General features: G+C 36.2%; 1 protein-coding gene and 1 long non-coding RNA gene across 5 annotated transcripts in view; one reads left to right on the top strand and one right to left on the bottom strand.

The window, feature by feature from the left end:
• Positions 1-23,589, top strand: part of LOC133270559 (uncharacterized) — a 985,299-nt gene that overhangs the window by 117,529 nt on the left and 844,181 nt on the right. The gene's annotated exons all lie outside the window — the stretch shown is intronic.
• The window catches only part of CACNA2D3 (calcium voltage-gated channel auxiliary subunit alpha2delta 3), a 448,379-nt gene that overhangs the window by 104,303 nt on the left and 320,487 nt on the right, over positions 1-23,589 (bottom strand). For all 4 annotated transcript variants that reach the window (XR_009743824.1, XM_061455854.1, XM_061455855.1 and 1 more), the window contains 3 exons: positions 11,635-11,706; positions 10,795-10,875; positions 6,382-6,456 (listed from right to left, as the gene is read on the bottom strand). Coding sequence is in view for 3 of the 4 variants with exons in the window: in XM_061455854.1 (XP_061311838.1) it covers positions 6,382-6,456; positions 10,795-10,875; positions 11,635-11,706 (228 nt within the window). In the remaining variant the exon portion in view is untranslated. The remainder of the gene's footprint in view (positions 1-6,381; positions 6,457-10,794; positions 10,876-11,634; positions 11,707-23,589) is intronic.

Below are 23,589 nucleotides of genomic sequence, written 5' to 3'. Positions count from 1 at the left end.
TCTTGAACTGATTTTTCAGGCCAGATGGCAGGGAAAACTGCCACAACATAAAATTTGCACTGCAGAGAAAAGCTGACAACAGAAGCCATTTCATTTGCTAGAGAAAAGAGAATAATGCAATTCTAAGTTTCCAGGCACTGAAAAAGTAGGATCAATTTGATGTACTGTGTACAAAGAACTATCTTGCAAAGTAATAGGAAAAAAATGATTCTCATGTCAGATGTATCTAAATTACCGTGCCTACTCATAACCCATGTTCGCATTACAAATGGTGCAGTAATGTTTAAACTGATATAACAAAATATGGAAATATATGGAGGTAAAAGTAAATACAAAAATACACCTACAAACTGGACAGAGTACATGGGCTGAGCTCATATTTTCAGGTGGATTGCAGTTGCTTAGCAATGCAACATGTATGCGATTTCCTCCACTGAAAAAAACAATCCCTCCATTTAAGATTTTATTTGCATTTTCAGGACCTTATCATTTGGGATTATGCAAAACTGGCAGCTGCTTATAATTATTTGGGGGTTGAGTAGAAATAATTAAAAACATCTGCCTTTATCTTAATACTACCAGACTTAAACCCATGAGCTCAGTTATACCTAACTTCAAAGCTGAAAGCAAAGAATAAAAGAAAGCTTCACATATTGCTAATAAATTTTCAGTGATTCATTTATATGTACAACCAGTTATTCAACAGCCTTCAAACCTTTAATTATCTTTTAAATATATGTAATTTTGCGCTTCTAATTAGATAGCAATTTAATGCTCTCACAGGGATTCAGATGGGCTGTCTTTTTTGAAATGTAAACTCCAATAGGAATAATCATTGGCATTCAAGTGATTGCATTCTTCAGTTATTTAAATGAATGTTAGGCATTTACACTGTTCAAATCATTTAAATATTCTCCTGTCAGCTACAGCTGTAGAGTTTTATGGAGTCGCTGAATAAAGCAAGGGTAAGTGTAGGTTATCTTACGTTCCAGGCGGGACTCCCCAGAGAGAAATGAGATTTGCTGCTTATGAAAGGCTAACACTGCTTAAGTGGGGCATTAATGTATCCCCTGAGACTTGGATTTCTCTGTTTTTCTATGTTAGGAGAAATAGGTTTGTTTTGGTTTTTTTTCCCCCAGAATTTACAGCTACAAAGAACTGAATATTGATCTGACAATCTTTAAATACTCCAGGTCCTTTAGCCTAATACAATATATTGTGACAGTCAACATTATGAGATTAAAATGGTTACTTTGGCAGCTAAACCACCAATATGTTTTGGTGAGGGTATTGTGATGCATGCATTGGCTTTGATTTCTGTGTGTAACTTTCCCTATTAAAACTAGTCAAATTAAATGAAGATGTGCATCATTTTAAAGAAAGCAATGAATCGGTTTAGAGTGATAAAAAGAGCATTCATGTACATTGAAAAATCACTACTACTAGCCTTACAGAGCTTATACTGAGAGTATGAATACATTCCTCAATTTTCTCAGAGAGACAGAGAATTTTGGTTTAAACTCAGAAATATTAGAAAATCCTTAGTCATCATGGATGTTATTAGATTAATTCGTAAGTCATACCACATTCTTTAGTTTACATTTATTAAAAAAAAAAGGTAGAATCTGAATAAAAGATGCAATTTTATTCTGTAACAGGTATTTACCTTTAAATGCATGTTTAATTTAGGAATTTGAGCTCCTTGTTCAGGAAGTTCAAGTATTCTATCCTAAATGAACCTAATAATTACTGAAAACGAAATCCCTCTTTACTCCCTGAATAAAACTATAAATTCCATTGCTGACTATGAATCAAAAAGCCACAGTCTTCACAAAATCTACTTGCAACCTTGCTATTATTCATTTCAAACCACACAAATATTAGGACTGAGAGGCAAGGGTACAAACCCCTAACACCAGGTAAGATTCAGGAAGGTGTCATTCTTTGACTGTGGCAGACACTCATCTTTCAGTATCATTCCTTAATTTCTCTGTAATCCCATTACACTTTCCAAAGAAAAGAGTTTTCCTCTGGCACCAACACATAACAGACAACACAATGACAGTTACAGTAATGAGCCATCAGCCACAATTAATATAATAATAATACTGTACTTCAGTGTACTTTAGAAGTATATTATCGCTTGTTTGTTACTTTTTCTTTACATACAGTAAGCTCATTTCTTTGGCTAAATGTAACATCATCATGACACATTATGCATTTTAAAATTTAATGGAGTAGTACCTAGCACACTGCAAGTGCTAACAGGATCCTGAAAGGCAAGCAATTCAATCACACATAACCACTGCTGGGAAAGACTTTGTCCTCATGTACATGTTTCAAGCAGCCCCAGAAACCAAGTTACTGCCTTGAAAATCTCAAAATTCACTTCTGAACGCCCAAACAATTCTGTTTGGTTTTTTTTTTCCTAAAGAGTAAGGTGTGGTTTTACACTAAATATAAAATTCCAAATTACATCATACTGTTTAAAACAATCTCTCATGGAAAAATAAAACACTACTCGGTAAAAATCCAGAATTTAGTCAAATTGCAGCATTCAGGAGCATCCTGATATAGCAATATTAAAAACCCAAATAAACCGAAATGTCATTACCACCAGCCATAGTGTCTTGCGTACCATGGGCGTACTTTTGGTAGGAAATGCACCCTAAGAACGGTGTGAATGTGAAACCGTTTAAAACGCACACATTCACCGTCCAACAAAAAAAACAACAACACAACCCAAAAACCAAACCCAAAACCCCCAACCCCCCCAAAAGGCTTTGAAACACAGCAGAATTGTGACAAAGGCTTTTTTTTACTTAAATCTCAGTAGACTTTCTGCATTCTAACCGCAGCAGTAACTGCAACACACACACACACACACCGGCTCCGCCGGCGGGGCAGCGCGGGGCCGCGGGAGGGCGCGCCCTCGGCGGTGTTGTGGCGCCACCCCATGGCGGCCGCCCCGCAGCGCAGCCCCGGCAGCACCGCCCACCCTGTGGGAGCCGGCGGAGGCCGGGGCCGGGAGCCAGCGCCGAGAGCACGGCTCATGGCTTCGGGAGCGCTCCGGAGCGGTGTCGGCGGCGCCCGGGGTAGGTCACTGACAGGTCAGCCGGTCATCGCTGGGGGAACAAGATGGAGCAGCCTAAGGCGGCCTGGGAAAGAGATGGGCAACAAAAGGAAGGGAGATAATATCAAGAGTTTCAGTGTATATGAAATAGGCGTCATTTACAGTCGATCGTTTAATTGGCAAGGCCTTGAAAGCTATCTCTTTTCACTCTCCAAAGCAAATTTCCATGGGATTCCTTATTCCGTGATTATCATGATTTATTAAGTTATTTGTCAAGACTCATCGATCCAGTAACAGAAGAATGTAATCAAAGGTTCTTTCTGCTCCCTCCATGGCAAGAGTCACCCCTGAAAACCCACAGCCAGCACGGAGTTAGAAGTCTGGGAGCTGCTTCAACGACTGTCTTAAACGTGTGAAAGTACCTTTGAATGTATCTAGAAAGGACTTTTCTTCCTCTTCCTCCAGTTACTCCATGTGCACACAACCAGTCATCCTAACTGAAAGCCAAGTTTATTCAACAACGAAAAAAAAAGGCAGGAGAAACAGAGGAAATCTCCAAGAAAAACATTTTTAAACATAAACCCAATAGGGTAATCAGCACAAATGATTAAATATACTGGTCAGGGTAAGATAAAAATCTGGTGCAACAGGAAACACTCTTCTTCAGCGGCTGTTTACTATCCTGCCTGTCTGCTCAGTGTCCCATAAGACAGTTCCTTAAAAAGCAGTGTGTCAGCTTCAGAACTAACATATATGGCCGCTGCCGTTAGTAACTCTGGAGTCTACGAGTATTCTAGCTTTATGTCACCACGGGAAAATACAATCGCAATATAAACCAGCATGGATCAGGTCAGTAATTAAAGTAATTTGAATGTAAACTCTAACCCGCCCAAATAATTTTAGATATTATCCCTGGTGAACGATCCAGTTCCAGTCCTACATGCGTATCTTCACATACTTACTGTCACAGATTTCATGGAATGTTTTGCCACTAGTTACAACAGTAGCAGGATTCGGCCTGCAACATTAGTCTAAGGGCCAAAGACAGCAATCACTTCGCTCTCAAAAACTCCACTGAAGTCAACAGAAGATTCCAGTTACACACTACTGACAGAACCCAGACTTAAAAAATTACTCTTCCAGAAAAAAAGGAATGAACAGATCGTGAATATATCACAAGTTCCCCGCAGCTGACAGCTTACAGGCTGCTGTCCAGCATTTGTATTTTTAAAATGCGTCTGTTGTATAAGGTAATGAAATAAGTGCCCACAAGGTGCACCCTACGTGAGGGGTAGTAACAGAAAACCACCCTTTCCCTCATTAAAACACATCACCACAACAGAAATAAGGAAAGAGGGTAACACCCTTTGTCAGTCTAACTTAAAGCTGCCCTCTGTTGCTGGATTTCATTACCTTCTGTTTATTAAAATAGCTATTCTGTAATGAATACATACTAATATTTTTGAAGGAAGTAATCTGCCAGAAGAAACAGAGACAGTACATCAAATGCATGTATTGTCAAACTCTTGTGAGGTACATAGGGAATTTTCAACGATATATTACTACGGCTTGCAAATATAGGCTGCCAGATGTACTTGTGATACCTGAAGATTTCAAAAGCATTTTAGGAATCAAGACCAAGTCATGACCTTAGTATTACGAAAACTGGAGAATGCTATAAAAAAACAATGCATTTATATGCAACTTAGAAAAATATTGAAAAATACATGGATTTTAATACATACAGAGCTAAGAAAAAAATATTCTGAAGGTAGTTGCTAATTTTGAAGACTGCTCCCCACACATTTCCCACAACCAAAAAAGAAAAGTTTAATATTAAAAGTTTAAATTAAAGCACAACAACATTTATTGCAGCGTTTTAACCACTAAGGTAGATTAACATAACTGGTCTAATATAAATTTTGAAATAGCAAATTTTTGGGAAAGATACAGAATGCTATGACAGTCAAACTTTAGATCTGGTCAGTGCACTTGTAACTTCAGCTGTTTAAGCAATTTTTAGATCCTTTCTATGGTCCAGCTTGATAACAGCAAAATTACAAAAAATAGTCACTTGGTATGGACAAGCAGGCTGAGGTAAAGCAGCGAAGATGCTGCAGTAAAGATCTGAAGGTGCATTAAGAATCTTTGTATACAATTCAGGTGCTCTAAGGAGGTCTTACACAGCCCCTATTCCTGCCTCTTCTCTCGTGGTTACCAGACAAACCTCAGCAAGTCATCTCAGTCAGAAAAGGAAAGAACATGGAAGAATGGATAAATGGACAAATCATTTATTTTAAAGTTCCTTCCAAGGTACTGTGCTTGCTCTGTTCATTTTAGAGTGATGTTACTGAGAAAATGTTCTTCCATTCACGGAAGTCCCCCTGTTGAACTATTCATAAGCTCTACTCCAGTTAAAAAATAAATGGGAAACAGTAAGTGTAAACACAGATGTTAATGAAGTGTGTAATTCCTAGCCCAAGTCTTAGAAAGACAAATCCTTTTGCTGAATGAAAACATCAGATATGCTAATGACTTAATAAATCATGCTTTTCTATAATGTAATTTTTATATGAAATTATCAATCCAATTAATAGTACTGTTTTCTACTAAAATGTTGTTGAAATCAGACACTGCTTGAAGTGAAAAATACATATGGCCTCCATGTGTACACAGCAGTGGAAGTACTAATACCGATGCTTTGCTAAGATTTGATAGTGATGGAACACTTGCAAATGCTGTTCCTAAACAATGATGCGATCAAGAATGTACCAATTCTCTGGGGTGTTAAGCTGATAAACATTTGCGTAACAGGCAAATCTATTCTTCTTGCTGTGATTAATGCAAACAAGATGATAAGGGAAACTAAAGGTAAAATTTGCTCCTATCTCTCTTTTAGTACAAAAATCCCTTGTGCAGCTATTCTGCTTAAGAATATGTTTTATTGAAGTTTCTGCACATATATTAAATTAGCTTTAACACTTTAACATGACAAATAGGGGTTATTACATAGCAATAGAACATTCTGCTTCAATGTAAAGTGAACATAATTATAGCAATTTCTGGCTTTGCTATTTTGCTGTAATGGAGGCCTGCATCTTTTGCAGAAACAATTTGTTTATTTATCTACCTTGACTTTTTTCATGGTAACTTTTGTTTCAAGACATAAATTTACCAGGAATAACAAAGCACCATGAACTGGTCTGTTGTATTTAATTTTTTAATTGATGTTAATCTATTCACATTAAAAGAAAAACAAATGCAGCATATATAGCTAAATAAAATACATCAGTAAATAGCTTTCTTACCAAAGGCCTAAGTTCTGGATGAGTCAAAATGTAGCCATTGTTTGTAATTGCAAAAGCATATCCATGAATACCTAACTGTAAGAATAAATGAGAAACACTAATTAGCACAGTCTCCAGTAAATTCCAAAATAAATGAATAGATACATACATACATACATAAATAAACTCAGGCAAGAATTTAGTTATCCAGAGCTTAAAGCTGGCATTCATAACCCTTACCCACATAGTATTTCATTCTAACATATGCAAAGCTCTGATCCCTGACATTTGGTGAAAATAAGAACCTGTCATTGTGATGAATTCAGCATATAGCACAATTTCAAAGTGTCACACATGCTTTGCTATTTAGGGCACTTATTTCTACAGGCTTTAGATTGAATTAGATGTGCACATGTATATTAGACATCACAGCATGTGACATGCAGCACAGCATGCGCCAAAGCAGGAGGGGTACTGGAATTTAGTAAATTTACATACAGCCAGGAGTGGCTAAGTTCAACTTAATTCACTTGTTCAAGACATACCGTAAAAGAATTGTTTACATCAGTGGTACTGAATGTACAGTTACAGAAGTAAGCAGTGGCCTATCATATCTTGTATTTACACCTTCTAGTCTTAAAGGCATTTACCTCACTGTTAATTCAAGGTCATCTGGAGCCACAGAAAAGGCTTATTTCTACTAAAGAAACTCTTGTAAGTTTACGGATTTGTAGCGAGTGGAACTGTGGGAGATCATTTGAGAGCAATGAAATGCTTTATGAGGCCTAACAGTATATATAATTAAATTTAGCACTGTACTTATTTAAATAACAATACTACTCGTTTAAGAATATGCCTATTGCACAATTGATTGTACCCACTGAATGCAGTAAATGTACCTTCAAACCATTCATGTGATCATTCAAACATGCCTTCTTAGCATAAAAGTTTGCTGCTAATGTAGAATCTTTAGGCAGCTTTAGTATGTAACTTTTACCATGCAAAGAGTACATCTCATTATGCTTTCTCACCCATTTTCTTCAATTCTGAAGTAACTTAATAACCCATATATCTTTAAGCATCTCATTCCATTGAGGTATTAAAAACAAATACTTCCAGAACTATCTTACTTTGATATTTTCTTTACATTCCTCACTACCAAAATGCTTTTTATTTTGCTTCAGTACATCCTTAAATTGTTTGCTGAAGTGGGACCTTAGGAGGTTGTCTGGTGTAAAGCAATGTGAGCAAAGTTGACAAGTGAGAATAATTTCTAAGGGACAAGCAGGACAGCAAGGCTTCTGTAATTTTCTGGAAATATAAACCAGAGTATGATATTATGGCAAGGTCATGGAGGAAAACATACCAGGTAGATTTATGCTGTCTTTCTGTGAATGATTCTATATGGTCAACTATAACTGCCATATAGAAATTGTTTTATAAATTAGAGGTTTTCCTGAAGCAGTAAACTTCAGTGAAAGTAATAGAAGGTGATATGTTCTTGGCACCTCTTCATAAAGGAGGGATAACCAAAACAATAGCAGTGGAAATATTTTACCTATTATAGTATCACAAGTGAACTAGCTGTTGGCTAAATATCAGATCTCAAGTATAATTGTCTGTGTTGGTAACTGCGGAATGATATCCAAGCAATGCAAGTTAGGTAAGGAAACCAATGTGGGTGGTATATTTTAGAGGAAAAAAAATATTTGCCTATTCGAAGCATATCCAGACTCCACAGGTAGTATTTTATTGTGTGTTGTGCAATATGTGAAACCGCACACTCTCTACACTTAAAATGCTTCAGTTTGAGAGATTCTACCTCTTACAGCAGTATTGCCAATTTGAACCTTGAGCTCTTGCCTCTAAATGACAGATTCAAAAACAAAAAATTTTTCTAACTGCTGTAAAATGCCACATGAACACTAAGTATTACTATATCCAACCCTACCTTAATTCAGAGAAACTGCCATTGGCATCTGGGGAAGTTTAGTCTAGGTAATGACTGCTGAAAATACTTATTGTTATTTTTCATCTTCCTCGGCATAAAATCCATCTCATGGAAGCTGATAGAATTCCAGGTCAGCAGAATTCCATTTCCAACCAATCATTTTATATCCCTGTGTGAATTTTATTTCGCATGCTGCCTCTACAGGAATGGGTCCCAGGGGTGATTATGCTCTTGCAATTGCATGGTCTTTTTACTGCTCAGAAATGTTTATGGTATGTGAGACTGGAAGTTATAACTCAAGTGATTTCACTAACCTAAGTGTACTGCATGATATTGGTGCCTCCTGTAATAATCCTCTCTTGTATTACACCCAGCAATATAAAAAGTGCCTTCAAATAAAATGTCTAATATTCAGAAAGAGGATCATATATTACTTCCACAGAAAACTAAGTCTTAAAAAATATATCGCCATATGACAAAACCAGAAATTTTTATTTTCCTACCCATCTTCTCCTTTTCTGAATCACTGTAACGCTGCTGCAATTCAGGCCCCACACTCTGTAGGTTCTTGTATTCATACTATGTCCAAACCATAAAGATGACTTCTGAATAATATCACTGTGATATTATCTTTTCTATCCAGCCATGCACCACCAAAATTTTATTTCTGCTGTTACTACAATATTGTTGTTCCTTCTTATTACAAGTAAAACTTGTTCTACCCATGACGCCTTAGAAGACTGTCCCAAAGATTACTTCCTTTGCTCCAGATTTTGCTCCTTTCTCTTCTACCTTCTACTGATTCTGTATTTCTGCATACCCGAAAGTGTAATATGAGCTGCATTTCACAGTGGTAGTGCACTGAGACAGTTCTCCATTATTTATCTTGACCAGAAGTGTCTCTGTGTTCTTATACCAGTGTGTAGATATCTGTTGCCTTTTCCCACAGTCTACAAACTTTTTTCCAACTGGGGCAGCCTTTCTGTTCTGTGTTGGCAAAGCACCAAACCTAGTAAGGTCCAGATCCCAGGAAGTTACTCCACTACATCTTGAAATTACTCCATTACACCTTATCAATGTGATTGCCAGCATTTTATGCATTATTTTTATCAAATTCTTGTTTAACTTAAATTTTCCAGTTACTGCTAATTGATCTACAAAATAATTTGGTAATTGCTAATGTATTCAAATTAGAATTATAATTGATAGGAGAAGGCCTAAAAAAAAAACAAACCAAAACAAAACATTTACGAATATTCAAAGGCACTCACAAATCAGCTTATTATTCCACCCTCTTAGAAATCAGTATATGAGAGCATGGCAGCAAATTAAAGGGAAAGAATGACATAACAAATTTATGCTCAGTATGGGTACATGTCAAAATGTAGCTGTTCCAATAGCTGGCCTCTTTACTAAAGGCTGTCTATGATACTGTGTTATGTGCTTATTTGTCTGGCAAAAAGCAAAAAAAAATCCACTAAGAATTAACTGGAAAACATTTGTTTAATTTTCATTTGTGAATAAACCAGCACTAATGGTAAAGCCTTTCAGACACAGAGAAGTAGTGAAATACTAATATATTGCATCAAATTTAAATGAAAAGTAATTATATTTTTGCATTTGCCTGAAGCTTACTTTGACAGAGTTGTAAGCATTTCACAGTAGATGAAGTACATCAAATTTTGAAAATCTTTATGATAATTATTTTGCAAGAATTTTATGGTAGAATTGTCTCTGACTTTGGAAGACTAAGTAGAGGAAAATACTTAGCAAGTACTTGATAGGAGAGGAGGAACCACTAAACTGGTTAGCTGGGAAATTCAACAAGTTCCTGAAATGTGACACTTCCTTTAATTCAATGAGACAACTAAGCTGGGACATGTTATGGAGACAAGAATCATAGAATGGTTTGGGTTGGAAGGGACCTTACGGAGCACCTAGTTCCACTCCCCCCTGCCACAGGCAGGGACACCCTTCACTAGACCAGGTCGCTCCAAACCCTTTCCAACCTGGCCTTGAACACTGCCAGGGATGGGGCAGCCACAGCTTCACTGGGCACCCTGTGCCAGCGCCTCAGCACCCTCACAGGGAAGACTTTCTTCCTAAAGTCGAATCTGAAACCTAAGGATATGTTAAGGATAGATTTTTGTACCCTTTTCATATGAAGTTATGCAAATTTTCAGTGTGATTTTCTGGTTATTTAGTATGGTATTCTGCTTATACTGCACGGTTAAATCATTTCATTGATTTTACTATGGAAAATATTTAGTATTACCTTCTAGAGCAAAAATGTGAAGATCAAGCCATATATTGATTTGCACTTGATCTCAGACATTACTGAGCTAGAATTCTTGAGGAAAATGAGTGAAATTTTGGAACTACATCAGTATAAACAATATAAGCATGCTAAATATATAAATAAAGCTATATCATAGCTATTATAATTTAGCTAAGTATAAAGGACATTATCATTTGTGTATTACCTTGTATTTTGGAATAGTTTTTAAAAGCTCTTTAACTGGAACATCTGTGCCAACTACTCCCAGAAGAATCCCTTTAGATCTCTGAAAAGAACAATAAAAGATGCACTCAGAATCACAATATTAATGAATTTTCACTGCTCATTTCACTTTGCATCTACTCTGCAGAAGTGAACAGACATTAGATAAATCCTTTAAAAACTGGGAAAAGCAGATGCTGGCACAACTCATCTGATCAAATAGTAATTTAATCAATAATATTGCTTCTTTCTACATTAGCTGCAATTCACATAGAAAAGGCATGTAAACTTTTGATAGCTGTTGAGTCCCTCAACAGAAAACCTCCTCACACAAATTAAATTAAAAACACTGTTACTCCTTTCTTTCCCAATTTCTCCCGCCATTTGAGAAATAAAAGAGAAAAAATAAGCATTAAGGGAAAGTCCATGTAATTTTCTTACTAACCTATTAAATTAGTAAACATATATATATAATATAGAAATTAAATTCTCAGCCTATGAAATAGGAGCATATCAGTGCAAAGAAGAAAAGGATATAGAATATTTACTACAAAATGGTAATATAGAAGTAAAAAAACTGCTCAAGCCTAGCATCATCTGAGATTCTCTCTTAGGCATAGGTTTTCATTATTTAATATGGTTTCTAGAGTGTATTTGGGATTATTTGTCCACATTTTCATGCTAACAAAGGGTTACTAACTGTAGACAAAATAAGATGACTAGAAAAATTTTTAGAGTTGGCTAAAATCTCATTAGGTCCCTGAAAGCAACTTCACTTAAGTCACACCATTATCACATGACAGAAATAGTCTTGAGTACTTACAGTCTCATTTTGCTTACTAAATACTGGCATGGCAACAGTTGTCATCAACACCAATCCCTGATCATCAGCAAGCTATATTTGAAAAAGAAATATTATATCTAAGAACTAAGGAACAATTACAGACATGTGATTGCATTTTTCAATTACATTCTCTTCATTTTAAATGAGATTTATCTAAAAGGCAATTTATCTAAATGATGCTTATGTAGTTAGACTTGCCGTCAGTGCAGCCCAGCCCAGCCCAAGCCCCATCTCAGCTATACCAGCTCTGCCCACCCCACCATCTGCATTGGCAGGAAAGATGCCTCATCTTCATTTCTATTGCAGTCTCCCATGAGAGTTACGAAGGAGCTGAAATGTGGATTGTGGAAGCAGCATGTGCAGTAGCAAAGCAGCTAGAGCTCTGTTCTACATCTTTCCCAATGTCATCTCTGCCAAAATTGCCTTAGGCTATTTTGTCCCAGCAAGGAACAAGAGGTCATGCGTTGCATGCACTTTGTTCTGGTCCAGACTGAGATCTCGTCAGTTAACACAGTGGCAGAAAGGATGACAGCCAGTTAGGATCTCAGGATCATCTTTGATCCATCCAGTTTCAGTTTGCTGTGCAAAGAGGTGGCATGAAGCATTAGCTGATTCTGCACATCAGGTTTCAATATACTTCTTCAATTTCAGGAGAAAAGAGATCTCCTGACCTTCGTTCCATTCAAGAGAAACATGTAGAATGCTTATCATTGGCCACAGGAGAGTGACACTGCTCAGACTATTGTCTCTTCACTCCCTCTGGCCAGACTACATCTTTTCCATAAGGCAAAGGCTAACTATGATGCTCAAGACCAGCACAGCTCTGAGTGCCTAAAGATCTTCACCATCTGCACATGGAAGATAACTTAAGAAGGAAATTGAGAGATACTGTTAAAACTCTTTTCTGCCCCACTAATTTGGGAAGAAGTTTAAAGTTCAAGCGGCTTATCCAACATTTAAAAGCATGACATATCCAATTATAATCACAACTGGAGATGTCATAGAACACAACTAAAGTCTGCTTTGTTGCATCTGTGTTTAGCCAAGGCAATAGAGACAATCTTCCTAAGAAATACTGTAGGTGACAGTCATGCCCAATTGTAACTGATGTTCTCCTACTACTCCTACATCAGCATCACATTTTCTTTACTCAGGCAGAATTGTTTTGTTGTGCTGTTTTCTTTTTTTTTTTGAGAATCGCTGTGATTTTTATTTTTTGTTAACAAAACTTTTGTTACGGATGAAGCAACAGCTATCAGCTCCCCAGACTTTCAGAACACAAGTCATATTATGACCAAGATATTTTATGAAGCATGTTTCACATTAACAAATCAGACAAATAAAATCTAGAACATTAAATGTCTTGCAGCTCCCAGTCTGCTTCAGGAGGGTTTCAGATTGCCAAACAAATATATTTCCTGAAGCATGGCACTATCTCATGGTGGGGAGGAATGTTTGCAGACATCAGACAGGAACACAGATAAGGTTTAGAATCAAGAAGGTTTATGCCTGATAAAGAATCAATAGGGACATGAGGTGGAACCAATTTATGATAATGTTTCCTTTTTTTGGTTTGTTTTCTTTTTAATAAGAAGAGATATTTCCATCCCTGATAGAATCCTTGATCAATTAAGCAACAGTAAAAAAACCAAAACAACCAACAAGAACAGAAAGAAAACAAAGAAAGGCAAAACCAGCAACTTTGTGAAACACTGGGAGTTCAGGAGGTGCACTTGAAAGTCAAATGCGACTGGAACTAGTGAAAAATTTGCTCTCCTTGGCCAGAGTAGTACAGTCAAGCACACTGACATGATTTTTATGGAGAAGAGCCTTCTGTGGTATGACAGTCCCAAACACATGTGCGCCAGGAAGTGAGAAAGCATTCTGCTGATTATGGGGTGACATCTTGGAGTGTTTAGAGATTTTATATGATTGCCCAGGGTTGTTGTTATCTGACATTATGTATTTGTCAAGTATCACTATTATCTTACGACTCCACTCACTCTCAAGAGATTACCAGAAACAATTTACTGGATAGAATGCCAGCCAAGGGACTGTCAGTAAAGTTTTAGGGTGTTTGAAATTCTTTAAATAGAGAAAAAAACCCAACAGCCTGGAGTTCCTGGGAAATTCTGAGAGAACAGGTCATTAACTCTCAAAACTAACTACGGAAGCATGAAGAGAATGATTGCCCTGTAATTATGATATCTACAAGTACCACCAAGGGTTGGCTGCTGCAATCATTTCTATAGAATTGCAATGTTACTGTCCAGCCTCTTTGTTTTTTTCATTTGTTTGGCAGATGAAGACGTTGTTGGCTACTTCCCTAAGTGGCCAGCAAAGAACTGGATGATAGATGACTCGTATTTGCAATGTTTCACTGAGCCACCATTTCAAGCTGCAGTATTTGCTTCACAAGAATTCTTAGATGGTGAGAAATTACCTGCTGCGGAGGAGCACACCTTTATTCCCTGGGCAATGACATTTTGGCAGAAATAACTTTGAAATGGTAGAATGCCAGCCACTGGGTATTTCTGCTAAGACAATTAATGCTAGAATCCATTAACAAATTGCAGAGGAAGCCATGATCTAGGTATTTTGCATTGTTGCTTTGCTAGTCTGACAATTTCTTACATGTACAAGAACTCTGTAACAGCTCATGCAACTGTCTGAAAAATTTAGTGATCCTCAGGGAAAAAAGCCAGTAATATGCTCTGTAATCACTGATAAAACTTCAGCTTATATTAGTTACATTCAGAACAAACATGTATCACTGATATCCCCAGGTCTGGCTAGGATTTTTTTTTTAACTTCTAATTAAGTATTTGCTGATGATTAATGCTTAAAGAAAAATGTTAGATATCACAAACTCAGAATAGCAAAATCAATATAAATGATATATACTCTGGTATATACTCTGAATATACTAAACTTAGCAGTTGATATTATTGTGTAATTAATAACAAACTCTTTGGGCACTCAATTATTATTTGTTTTTCCCCAAAAGAAAAAGCAGACAATCCTTATGATTCCAAAACTCATGAACTGGACATCACAAAGTCAAAGGCTCACAGAAGAATTATGAAGGCATGTAAAAAAAGAAAATACCGTAGTCAATCATTCCTTATAGGAAACATCTTAAAGAATGATTATTATTTTCAATAAGCACAAAATACATCTTTCTAAGCAGGCAACAAATAATTTAGTTACACATAGAATCAGGAGGCTTTTTAGTGTTATTGGCAAATAAAAAGGATTATACTTAACATAATGCAACAACATTGCTAGATGCATGGTTACTAGTTACATTCAGGGAAGAGTCCTTGGGAATGACTGAAAAAAGAAGCACCATGAATTTTATCTCTATCTTTAAATAGGCCGTACCTTATCCATCTTTGACCTTCCATTCTCTTAGAAGTAACTAACACTAATAGTAACTGCCATTTTTACAGAGGTATGCTTTCTGCATAATAATTCCCCAGAGTCTGATGATTCAAAATTGTTTTAAGCTACATGCTAAGGTTACTTGATTGTTTGTTATGTGTATAGTTTCTGCTGAAACAAAATGTCGCTGGCAGACGAACTGTGTTCACAAATAAGGATTAATTTGGACCAAAGTTCACCCAATGTTGGAACTTTATCTAGGTATATATGCAGAGCCACTAATAATTTTCAATTCCTGCAACAGTGTTTTGAATTCTTGTTTCATTCTCAAAGATAACCCTCTGTTTCTTTTCTTCCCCTCTAGTACTTTTTCCAATGCTTAATAATGTCTCTTCACACATCGGTCTAAGTATTAACAAATCAAGCTCCTTTCTATTTGTTTGATCTTTATAGCCCTAAGTGCCAAACTTATGCTTTACATGGAGCACCATATTAGTTACACATAGGCTTTGACTGACGTTAAAATCCTGTCTCTTACCTGTTTAGCAGCTTAATAATTACTGCACTTTTATTTCCTTCAAGTACTTACACAATATCAAGAAAAAGGCAAAGAAACAAAATCTGCTTCATCCCCACTCCTCCAAAGAAATAAAAGCTCCACAGGCAAGATCCAAAACTTGAGGCTACCAGCAGATGTTAACTAAGGAAAAGGTACAAGCTTTGAAGTACTTCTCACTTGCTCAGCATTTTTTGCTGTAAAATTAAATAATATAGGAAGTAGCATTCAGATCCATCTAAACACTTCCCAGATACAGTACAGCATCCTGCAGGGTATAAGATGAAACCAAAATCAAGATTGGTGGAATAATACAAAAATAGTCTCAAATAAAAGTTTTGTTAGATATTGCTGCGATTTCTGAGGGATTAAATTTTCAAAGATGCTCCAGGAAGCTTAGATTCCGAATACCACTGACTTCTGCCAGGACCTGGGCATTTAATTTCATTAGGCCTCTGAAAATTTTAGACAGCTATTAACTGTTGATGCCTTTTTAAGAATATTGGCAAAATATAACCATGAAGTAATCACTGAAAAACAGTCTGAAGAGTTTTAGGCCAGTAATGGTATTGGTGCACTAACTTAGAATTCTACTTCAATGCATCCGCATAGACAAACTTGTTAAGGTTCCTGGCAATTTTTGAAGTACTTCACTGTTTCTCAAGTGGATGTGAATTCCAGTTTCCTCAAATTCTTGGGTTTGGATTACTGGAAACAGAAAGACACTAACACAAATAAAATATAAGAATTCAAGCACAATGTTTAAGGCATTGTCACATGCTTCAGTCAGAAAATTAAAATTAGCCAAATGAAAATTAAATGAGGAAATAGAAGGATCGAAAAAATTTGGACAGTAAAATCAAAATGGAAAAACATGCAATAAATTACTCATGGCTTTTTTTAAAAGCTGTTACAGGTATCAGTCACTTTCTTAGTGAGTAATTTCTTCAAGAAAGCAAATGGAGCCAGGTCTGTATTATTTATTTCTATTTATAGAATAAATATTTATATTTACATATACTTTCCTGTATGTATTTAGATCTGTATTCGTAAAAGCACTAACCATCTTAAACGTCTAGCATCAGCATGCAGACTAATGCATCTTTATGCTAAACAATACAGAGCTCTGATTATATGCAGTATGATACTAAGTGCTTGTCCTTTCAGATTTTCCTTACTCTGTTAGCTATTTATTCCCCATAGAATAGCAAGAAGTTAGCATGTTTACATGAGCCTTGTGCATTTCAAAACAAAACCCTGAGTTTACCTTATCACAGGAATTCTGCAAAGACATTTTGTTCAAGAAACAGTTTATCCATCTGAATATGGGAATGTTTTATTTTGCAAGCATGGAATGTAATAGGGGGAAGTAGGCTGCCTCAGAAAACACAGTGGTCACTGTTTAGAGAGAAAAAAAAGAAAAAGAAAACAACAAAAAAACCCTAAAGTTTAGTTCAGTTTCTGTTTCCTCTGCTCCAATGAAATTAAGTTGTTCTCTGACAGATTCATTTTGATTAAGGACTGCAGCTGATAAGTGCTGTAATCAGCATCTCACTTAATGAATCAGGAAGATACCTTCAAAAGAGGAAAAAACAGATTGTCTATGCCAGTTCACATGCGAAGGCATCTTCCTTCATAAAAACAAACAGTCTATGTTTCCTTTCTGTATTCAGTTCTTTCAAACCTCAGTAGCCTTCACAATTCTGCTAGTCAGTGTAATGTATTATCTAGTACTGGTCTGTCTAGTTCTTCAGCCAAGAGAGGACCAGTGGATGTGTTTGGGAGTCTCCAAGAATGTATCAGAGTTGAGTAGCTTCTGCTGTCTATACAAGTGGTTTGATCCTGAATAAATTCTTCCCAGTAATATGAAAGCAATGTGAAGGCTACTTACAGTCCCTGTAGCAAAGGTACACCACGTACTGGAAACCCTGAACCTCGGCAAACCACGTGCAGAGTTCCTTTGCAGTAAGGTATTTTTTTCATATTCAGGTTTATTCTCTGAAAACCAGAAAAAGGACTCTGCTCTATGCTGAATGACTGTTTTTCAGTACCGCCACTGTACAGTTATGTTTTCATATTGCAGCAACTGTTGTTACACCAGCCAGTTCAAAAATTGTTTCCTTTTCTACCTTTCTGCTGGGCTGTTAATTTCTGATTTAGTTCTACATTTGAATACACTATAAATTTCAACTTCTGCTAAGAATAAATGCTAACAATAATGTAATTCCCTCTAGGGTGTATTAACAAACCAAAAGCAACAAAATAAGCCTCAATTTCATCTCCCGAGTTTAGCTTCAACTCTGGTTCTTCATTAATTAATTTTATTTTCTTCTTTCCTTAGCAAAAGACATTCCCATCTCTTTTACATCATAAGTGAAACAAGCAGACCTCTTTTGTCAGGTGATTCTGGGAATATTTTAGCAGTTACACAATTACAAGAAAATACTTCAGCCTCAGAGAGCTATGAAATGCCAGTTATTTGACAATGCTTGACTGAATAATGGACCTACAAAAATGTCAGATTGGTGAAATAAGAATTCATGGGAATTAGGTTCAGTGAAATACTAAGAAGGATTCTTCATTAGGGACTGGTAATGATAGGGCAAGGGGTAATGGGTTCAAACTTAACCAGGAAGTTTAGGTTAGATGTAAGGAAGAAAGGTGGTGAGGCACTGGAATGGGTTGCCCAGGAAATTGTGAATGCGCCATCCCTGGCAGTGTTCAAGGCCAGGTTTTACAGAACCTTGGGTGGCATGGTTTAGTGTGAGGTGTCCCTGCCCATGGCAGGGAGGTTGGAACTTGATGATCTTAAGGTCCTTTCCAACCCTAACTGTTCTGTGATTCTAAGTATGTGGATTCATGCATATGGGAAAATACTGAACTGTACAGCCCCTCAGATATTTCTTATTCCTTCAAGCCTGGAAAGATATCCACACATAAAACCGAATTGTTTAACTGTTATTATTCCTGTGGCTCTCTAAAACATGCAATTACAATGGTAGAGTAAAAATATATGTGTAATTCAATGTCTGAGTTCAGTTCTTTTGAATTTTGGATAAATTATGCTATGGAATATTCATTTTTCAACATGTTCATCCAATAGTACTGCAAAACAGTAAGCTCTCGTAGTTTCTGCAACATACGTCAGTATGCCTTGTCTCAGAATTGCTAGGCTACTTCGGATGATACTGGCAAGGAAGCCTAAAACTAGACCCCCAAACCAAAACACAGAGTTTTCAGCTAGATCCTAGGATTTTGTAAGCTATCATCTACAGTCTAAAATGATGAAGTAAAGAGATCACATTAATGGTTTGTCACAGAAATTCATTCTATTGAAAAGACCTAGTGGAAACGGTTTTAGACAAGAATCTCTACAAGGTTCATGGACACTCAGTTTGGTAAAACGCTTAGTGAACAATAACAAGCCTTTAAAAATCATCTCATGAATGAGGAAAACTGCATTCTCAGGCTAAAATGACTCTCGGCTGTTTGGAATAAAAAAACAGAGCTCTGAGGAAATCACAGATCTCTAATGCCTAGCAGTAATAGTTTCATAACTGGGGGAAACTCCTTTTAGAAATAAACTCCTACAGCTTTCCCTTTAACTCCTTACTGTATACAGTTACTCTGCACAGAGCAACCCCAAATAGATCTCCAGAAATAACAAATAAATAAGCATCCAGTTACTCCTCACATGAAGCATATCAGTTCAGCCAGTTCAGCCCTAAGTCTAGCACTAATATCTATCTTGCACATTCCAAAATTACTCCAGAAACACATATACAAGAAAGAATATGTATTTCCTTAGGTGCTTCTAATGTGGCAAAAGGAATTTGAGGAGGATCACTGAAATATTTTCCTTAGGAGTTTATAGTCAAGAAGAGTTATAGCAGGTTTTCCAGAATTTCTGACAGAGTTAGCAGTGTCCATATCTATTACTATTAATACAATATTCTTGTCTATATATATTGCGCAGTGTTTATAATGAAGCCGGGTTCAGACAGCAATGAACCAGTTGCTATGTCCTGAGATGAAAGAACAAATAAAGACAGTAACAAAGCCTGTATCCTTTTTCTTTAGATTATATTCCTGCTTTGTTGGTTTTTTTCCTCCAAAACCAATACTCAATATTCTTTCTCTTTAGCTAGCTATGAAGTGGTATTTTTATGTTAGATAGACACATTCCCTAACTGTTATGGATGAATAAGAAAAAAAAGGCAAAATAAACAATATGCAAATTAATTAAAGACAAATTTGATGGGGCAATTCTATTTTTTGTCACTGATTTTTCAAGTATAATTAGTAACAGGAAGGAGAAAAACTTTGTGATCTAAACCTTGGATTTTTCCCACTATCTTTCATAGCTTAGACTCTGTGTTTTAGGCAACCACAACTAGTGTCAAGCTTTCTAGAATTTTTTCATCAACTTTCAGACATTTAAAAGACATTAATCCAAGAAAATATTAGAACTTAAACCTCAAAATATCCTTTTGTAAATACATATTTATTATGGCCATGATATATATCAGAAAATCCTAGGAGGACTGTTCAGCTCAGCTTAAAAGTTAACTTCTGTAGTGCTAATTCTATCCAGTCTTCATTCCCCAATTTAAACAATGCCTAGAAAAACAAAAAATATTTTTTACACTAACTCTTTTGTTGTTTGACATAGTCCTCATGTTTGCCCTTACTTGATTTTTCATGATCCCACAACAAGAGCTTTGTTTTCCACAATACTTAATTAAAATACCAACAGGTTACCAACACACAATTGGAAAGTAAGGGGGAAACACTGCTATATTAAGAGGAAATAAAAGTGGGGTGAAACTGGGGGACATGGAAACACGCTAAACCCTCTGACAAGGCCCCAGACTTCAAAGTGCCATAATGCTGCTGCTGAAACTTTACCCACAGCAGTCAGCAGTTCCATTGGGATTTATTTGAAGTATAAGGTTCATGCTGAAGCTTTTTTCTTCACCACCTTAAGTCTGCCACCTTCCCAACCCACTCTCGTTCTTCCTTTCCCCACTCCACAAAGGCTTGCTTCACAAGATGTCTTTTCCCGTGACTACTGTGCTTTTAATGTTCCAACTATAGTCATGAGGTAGGCTGAAAGCATCAGAGAATTGGAATTTGACTATTTAATTGTGGTTTATAGAGATTACAAGAATAAAGAATAGCTATTATTTTGATTTAGATTTAAATTACAGCCTGGGACAATATAGGAACCTCTGCAAGTGTATTAGAGAGACATTTCTATGTTTATCACACAGAAATGAAGCACAAGAAAACCCCCTCAAATTATAAAATAGTTACTTAGCGTTTGCACACTGCTGTCTCAAAAATATTATTAAAAGCCAGCTTGCTTGTTGAGGAATGTGAGAAATTTGTAAACTAAATTTAAGATTGTGATTAACATGTAAGTGAAAATTTTAATGCAGTTTTCTGAATGGATCACTCAACTTCAAAAACATTATGAAACTGCAAGACAATAGCTTCTTAGCAGCAGGAAAGAAATCCAAAGGAATGCTAAATCAGGGTCAAAATATTTATTTCATTATCATTTTGTACTTCATTAGATTAAATTTAACTCCTATAATTTTACAAAAATGCTAAAATCACTAGTCATGCACTTCAATGAAGTAGCAGCTTTGCAAATTTTGTATTTTCTATTCCCAGTGACAGTTAATTCAGCATTTCAAAGTATAAGAAGGTAAATGATGCAGGGAATGATAAATGATGCTCCTAAATGGCTGAAAGATGATAGCATCAAGATAAAAGGAGAGCAGAGCACTACTTACAGAATGTAAGGGATAACACAGAAAGAGAGAAGAAAGCTGTCAGGAACTTTAGGGCAACAAACATCATCAAAACATTTCTACATGGAGGAAATTCGATTCCATTCATGAAAGAATCATTAGAATGAAAAATAAAACAAAACAAAACCCCACAATCTAAGTGTTCCTAAACACTATCTGCTTCTGATTTGTGTTCCCAATTTATTAACTTCTACCTCTTCATACAAGCTAAGTAGAACAAAACATCACAGCAGGAGTAGGACAACAGATTTTGAATCCTGCTGTGTTTGCTCGAGAAAGCAAGTAAAGGTTTCCTACCAGGAAACAAAATACCTTTCTGAGCTATTAAGAATAGCTTTTGCTCATCGATGAATACAAAAGCTGGTCTTCAAAAGTGTTTGAAAGATAAATGTCATTTTGGAAGCCAAACTGGATAAGTCTGAAAATTGGTAAATTTGAGTTATTAGTTTTGTTTTATTACTATTTTCACAGCCCTGTGGGATGGTTACCTAAAAACATGCAGAAAAGCAACATACAGGATATATAAAATCCACATAAATTTGTTGCATTTGTCTGGATAGCAGCTCGGTCTTTTAGATAAATTAGCTTGTCCTAATATTTTCTTCTGAAAGCTACATAACCATATTAAATCGGTATCTATATCATATGAAATTATGGTGTTTGGAATTTTTTTTTTTTTCTGTTTTGTGGTATTTTCTATTTTAAGAATAGGTTATTTCACAAAGGTCTTTTCAAGACAAATACCACGGTGCAAAAGACATCCACTTGAAATTCCCCATACCTCATTTCACCTGCACTCCAATTCTGAATTTTCAGCAATTAGATTTAGAGCAGATAATGTTACAGTAACAAACTTAATTGTTATTTGTCTGCCGTAGACAGTTGAGAACCTACAGGAATTCAGAATCAATATGTAATCACCACAGAACACTGAGTAAACACCAAGAAGACTGTAGCCAAAGTGTCACACATAAAAGACATAACGCATTTCACCAAGATGACGAAGTATTTATAACGGATATAAAATAGTAAAGGTAAACTTGGAATGCCATGTTTTTCTTTCAGATCACCCAAAGATTAAAGTGAACATGTTTAGAGAGACATGACTGAAATGTTTATAGAGAAAACATTTGCAAGATGATACACAGATTCCAAAAAAAAAAAAAATACAGTACAAGTTCAGACACCATATGGCAAAACATGTACACTAGTGACTAAGTCATTCATAAAGGCATGCACTGGCCCTGCGCTGATTCCCTTTCACCTTGCAGACAGCAAGAGAGTCTCTTGTTTTGTTCTTAAGCTACTAAGCCATGCTTATGAAAAGGCTTATTTCTTACCTGAAGTTATCAAAAGCCCTTGTGGATCACTTGCATCTGTTCTCCCTCCCTATCCCATTCCTTCACTCCCACCCTACTCCTCTTTCCCTGCATGAAAGTAGCATACAGTCAACTAGACATTATGTATACATACAAAATATGTGGTCTTAGTTGTGACTGACACACATTTTTGACTGTCCATGAAAACTGTGCTTTTTCACTAACCTCGAACTTGAGTAAATTGTACCAGAACATTATTTAAAAGCTCTGAATTGTGGGCATCAGAACATACAATACTGCACCACATGACACAATCTGGTGAACAGCCTAACTGGTTATATCTTCCTGCGCCACTATATTATAACCTCCCTCTCTCTCTTTCTGCAGACTGTTAAGAGCATTTGCCATAAACTTTCAGACAAGCAGGTGAACATGAAAAAGCCAAAGTTAGCCAGTCCAGCCAGTCTTTTAGTCCTCCTACTTTTCTAGAAAGCTGTAAAGAAAAGATTTCTTTCAACCATTTATTTCCAGAAGGAGGAGGGGAGGGGAATAGAAATAAAGCAACCATTTTTGTTACCATGTCTCATTTGATAGACTCTGCAACTATCAAAACACAAGAACAAACTATGGACATAGCATATTACGTGCAGATTTAAAACAGAATTTTCTGAGCTCAACAAGCAAGGAAATTTCAAATATACATAACATCATAAAAATAAAAGTTTGTGTGCTCATATGTCTTGCTTTATAATTTAAAAAGTGGATAACAGTAATTAACCATTTAGAGTTCCATGAATGCCCTCACCATTCTGCAAAAGCTATTCACTGATAATCATTTAACCAATAGCTTTCATTA

Source organism: Pezoporus flaviventris, unplaced genomic scaffold (genome assembly GCF_033815535.1).
Source record: "Pezoporus flaviventris isolate CSIRO_AGI_PZ_B2104156 unplaced genomic scaffold, CSIRO_AGI_Pfla_v1 ptg000021l, whole genome shotgun sequence".
Lineage (NCBI taxonomy): Eukaryota > Metazoa > Chordata > Aves > Psittaciformes > Psittacidae > Pezoporus > Pezoporus flaviventris.
The sequence above is the reverse complement of the archived record's forward strand: the minus strand, read 5'-3'. Positions and strand labels throughout refer to the sequence as shown.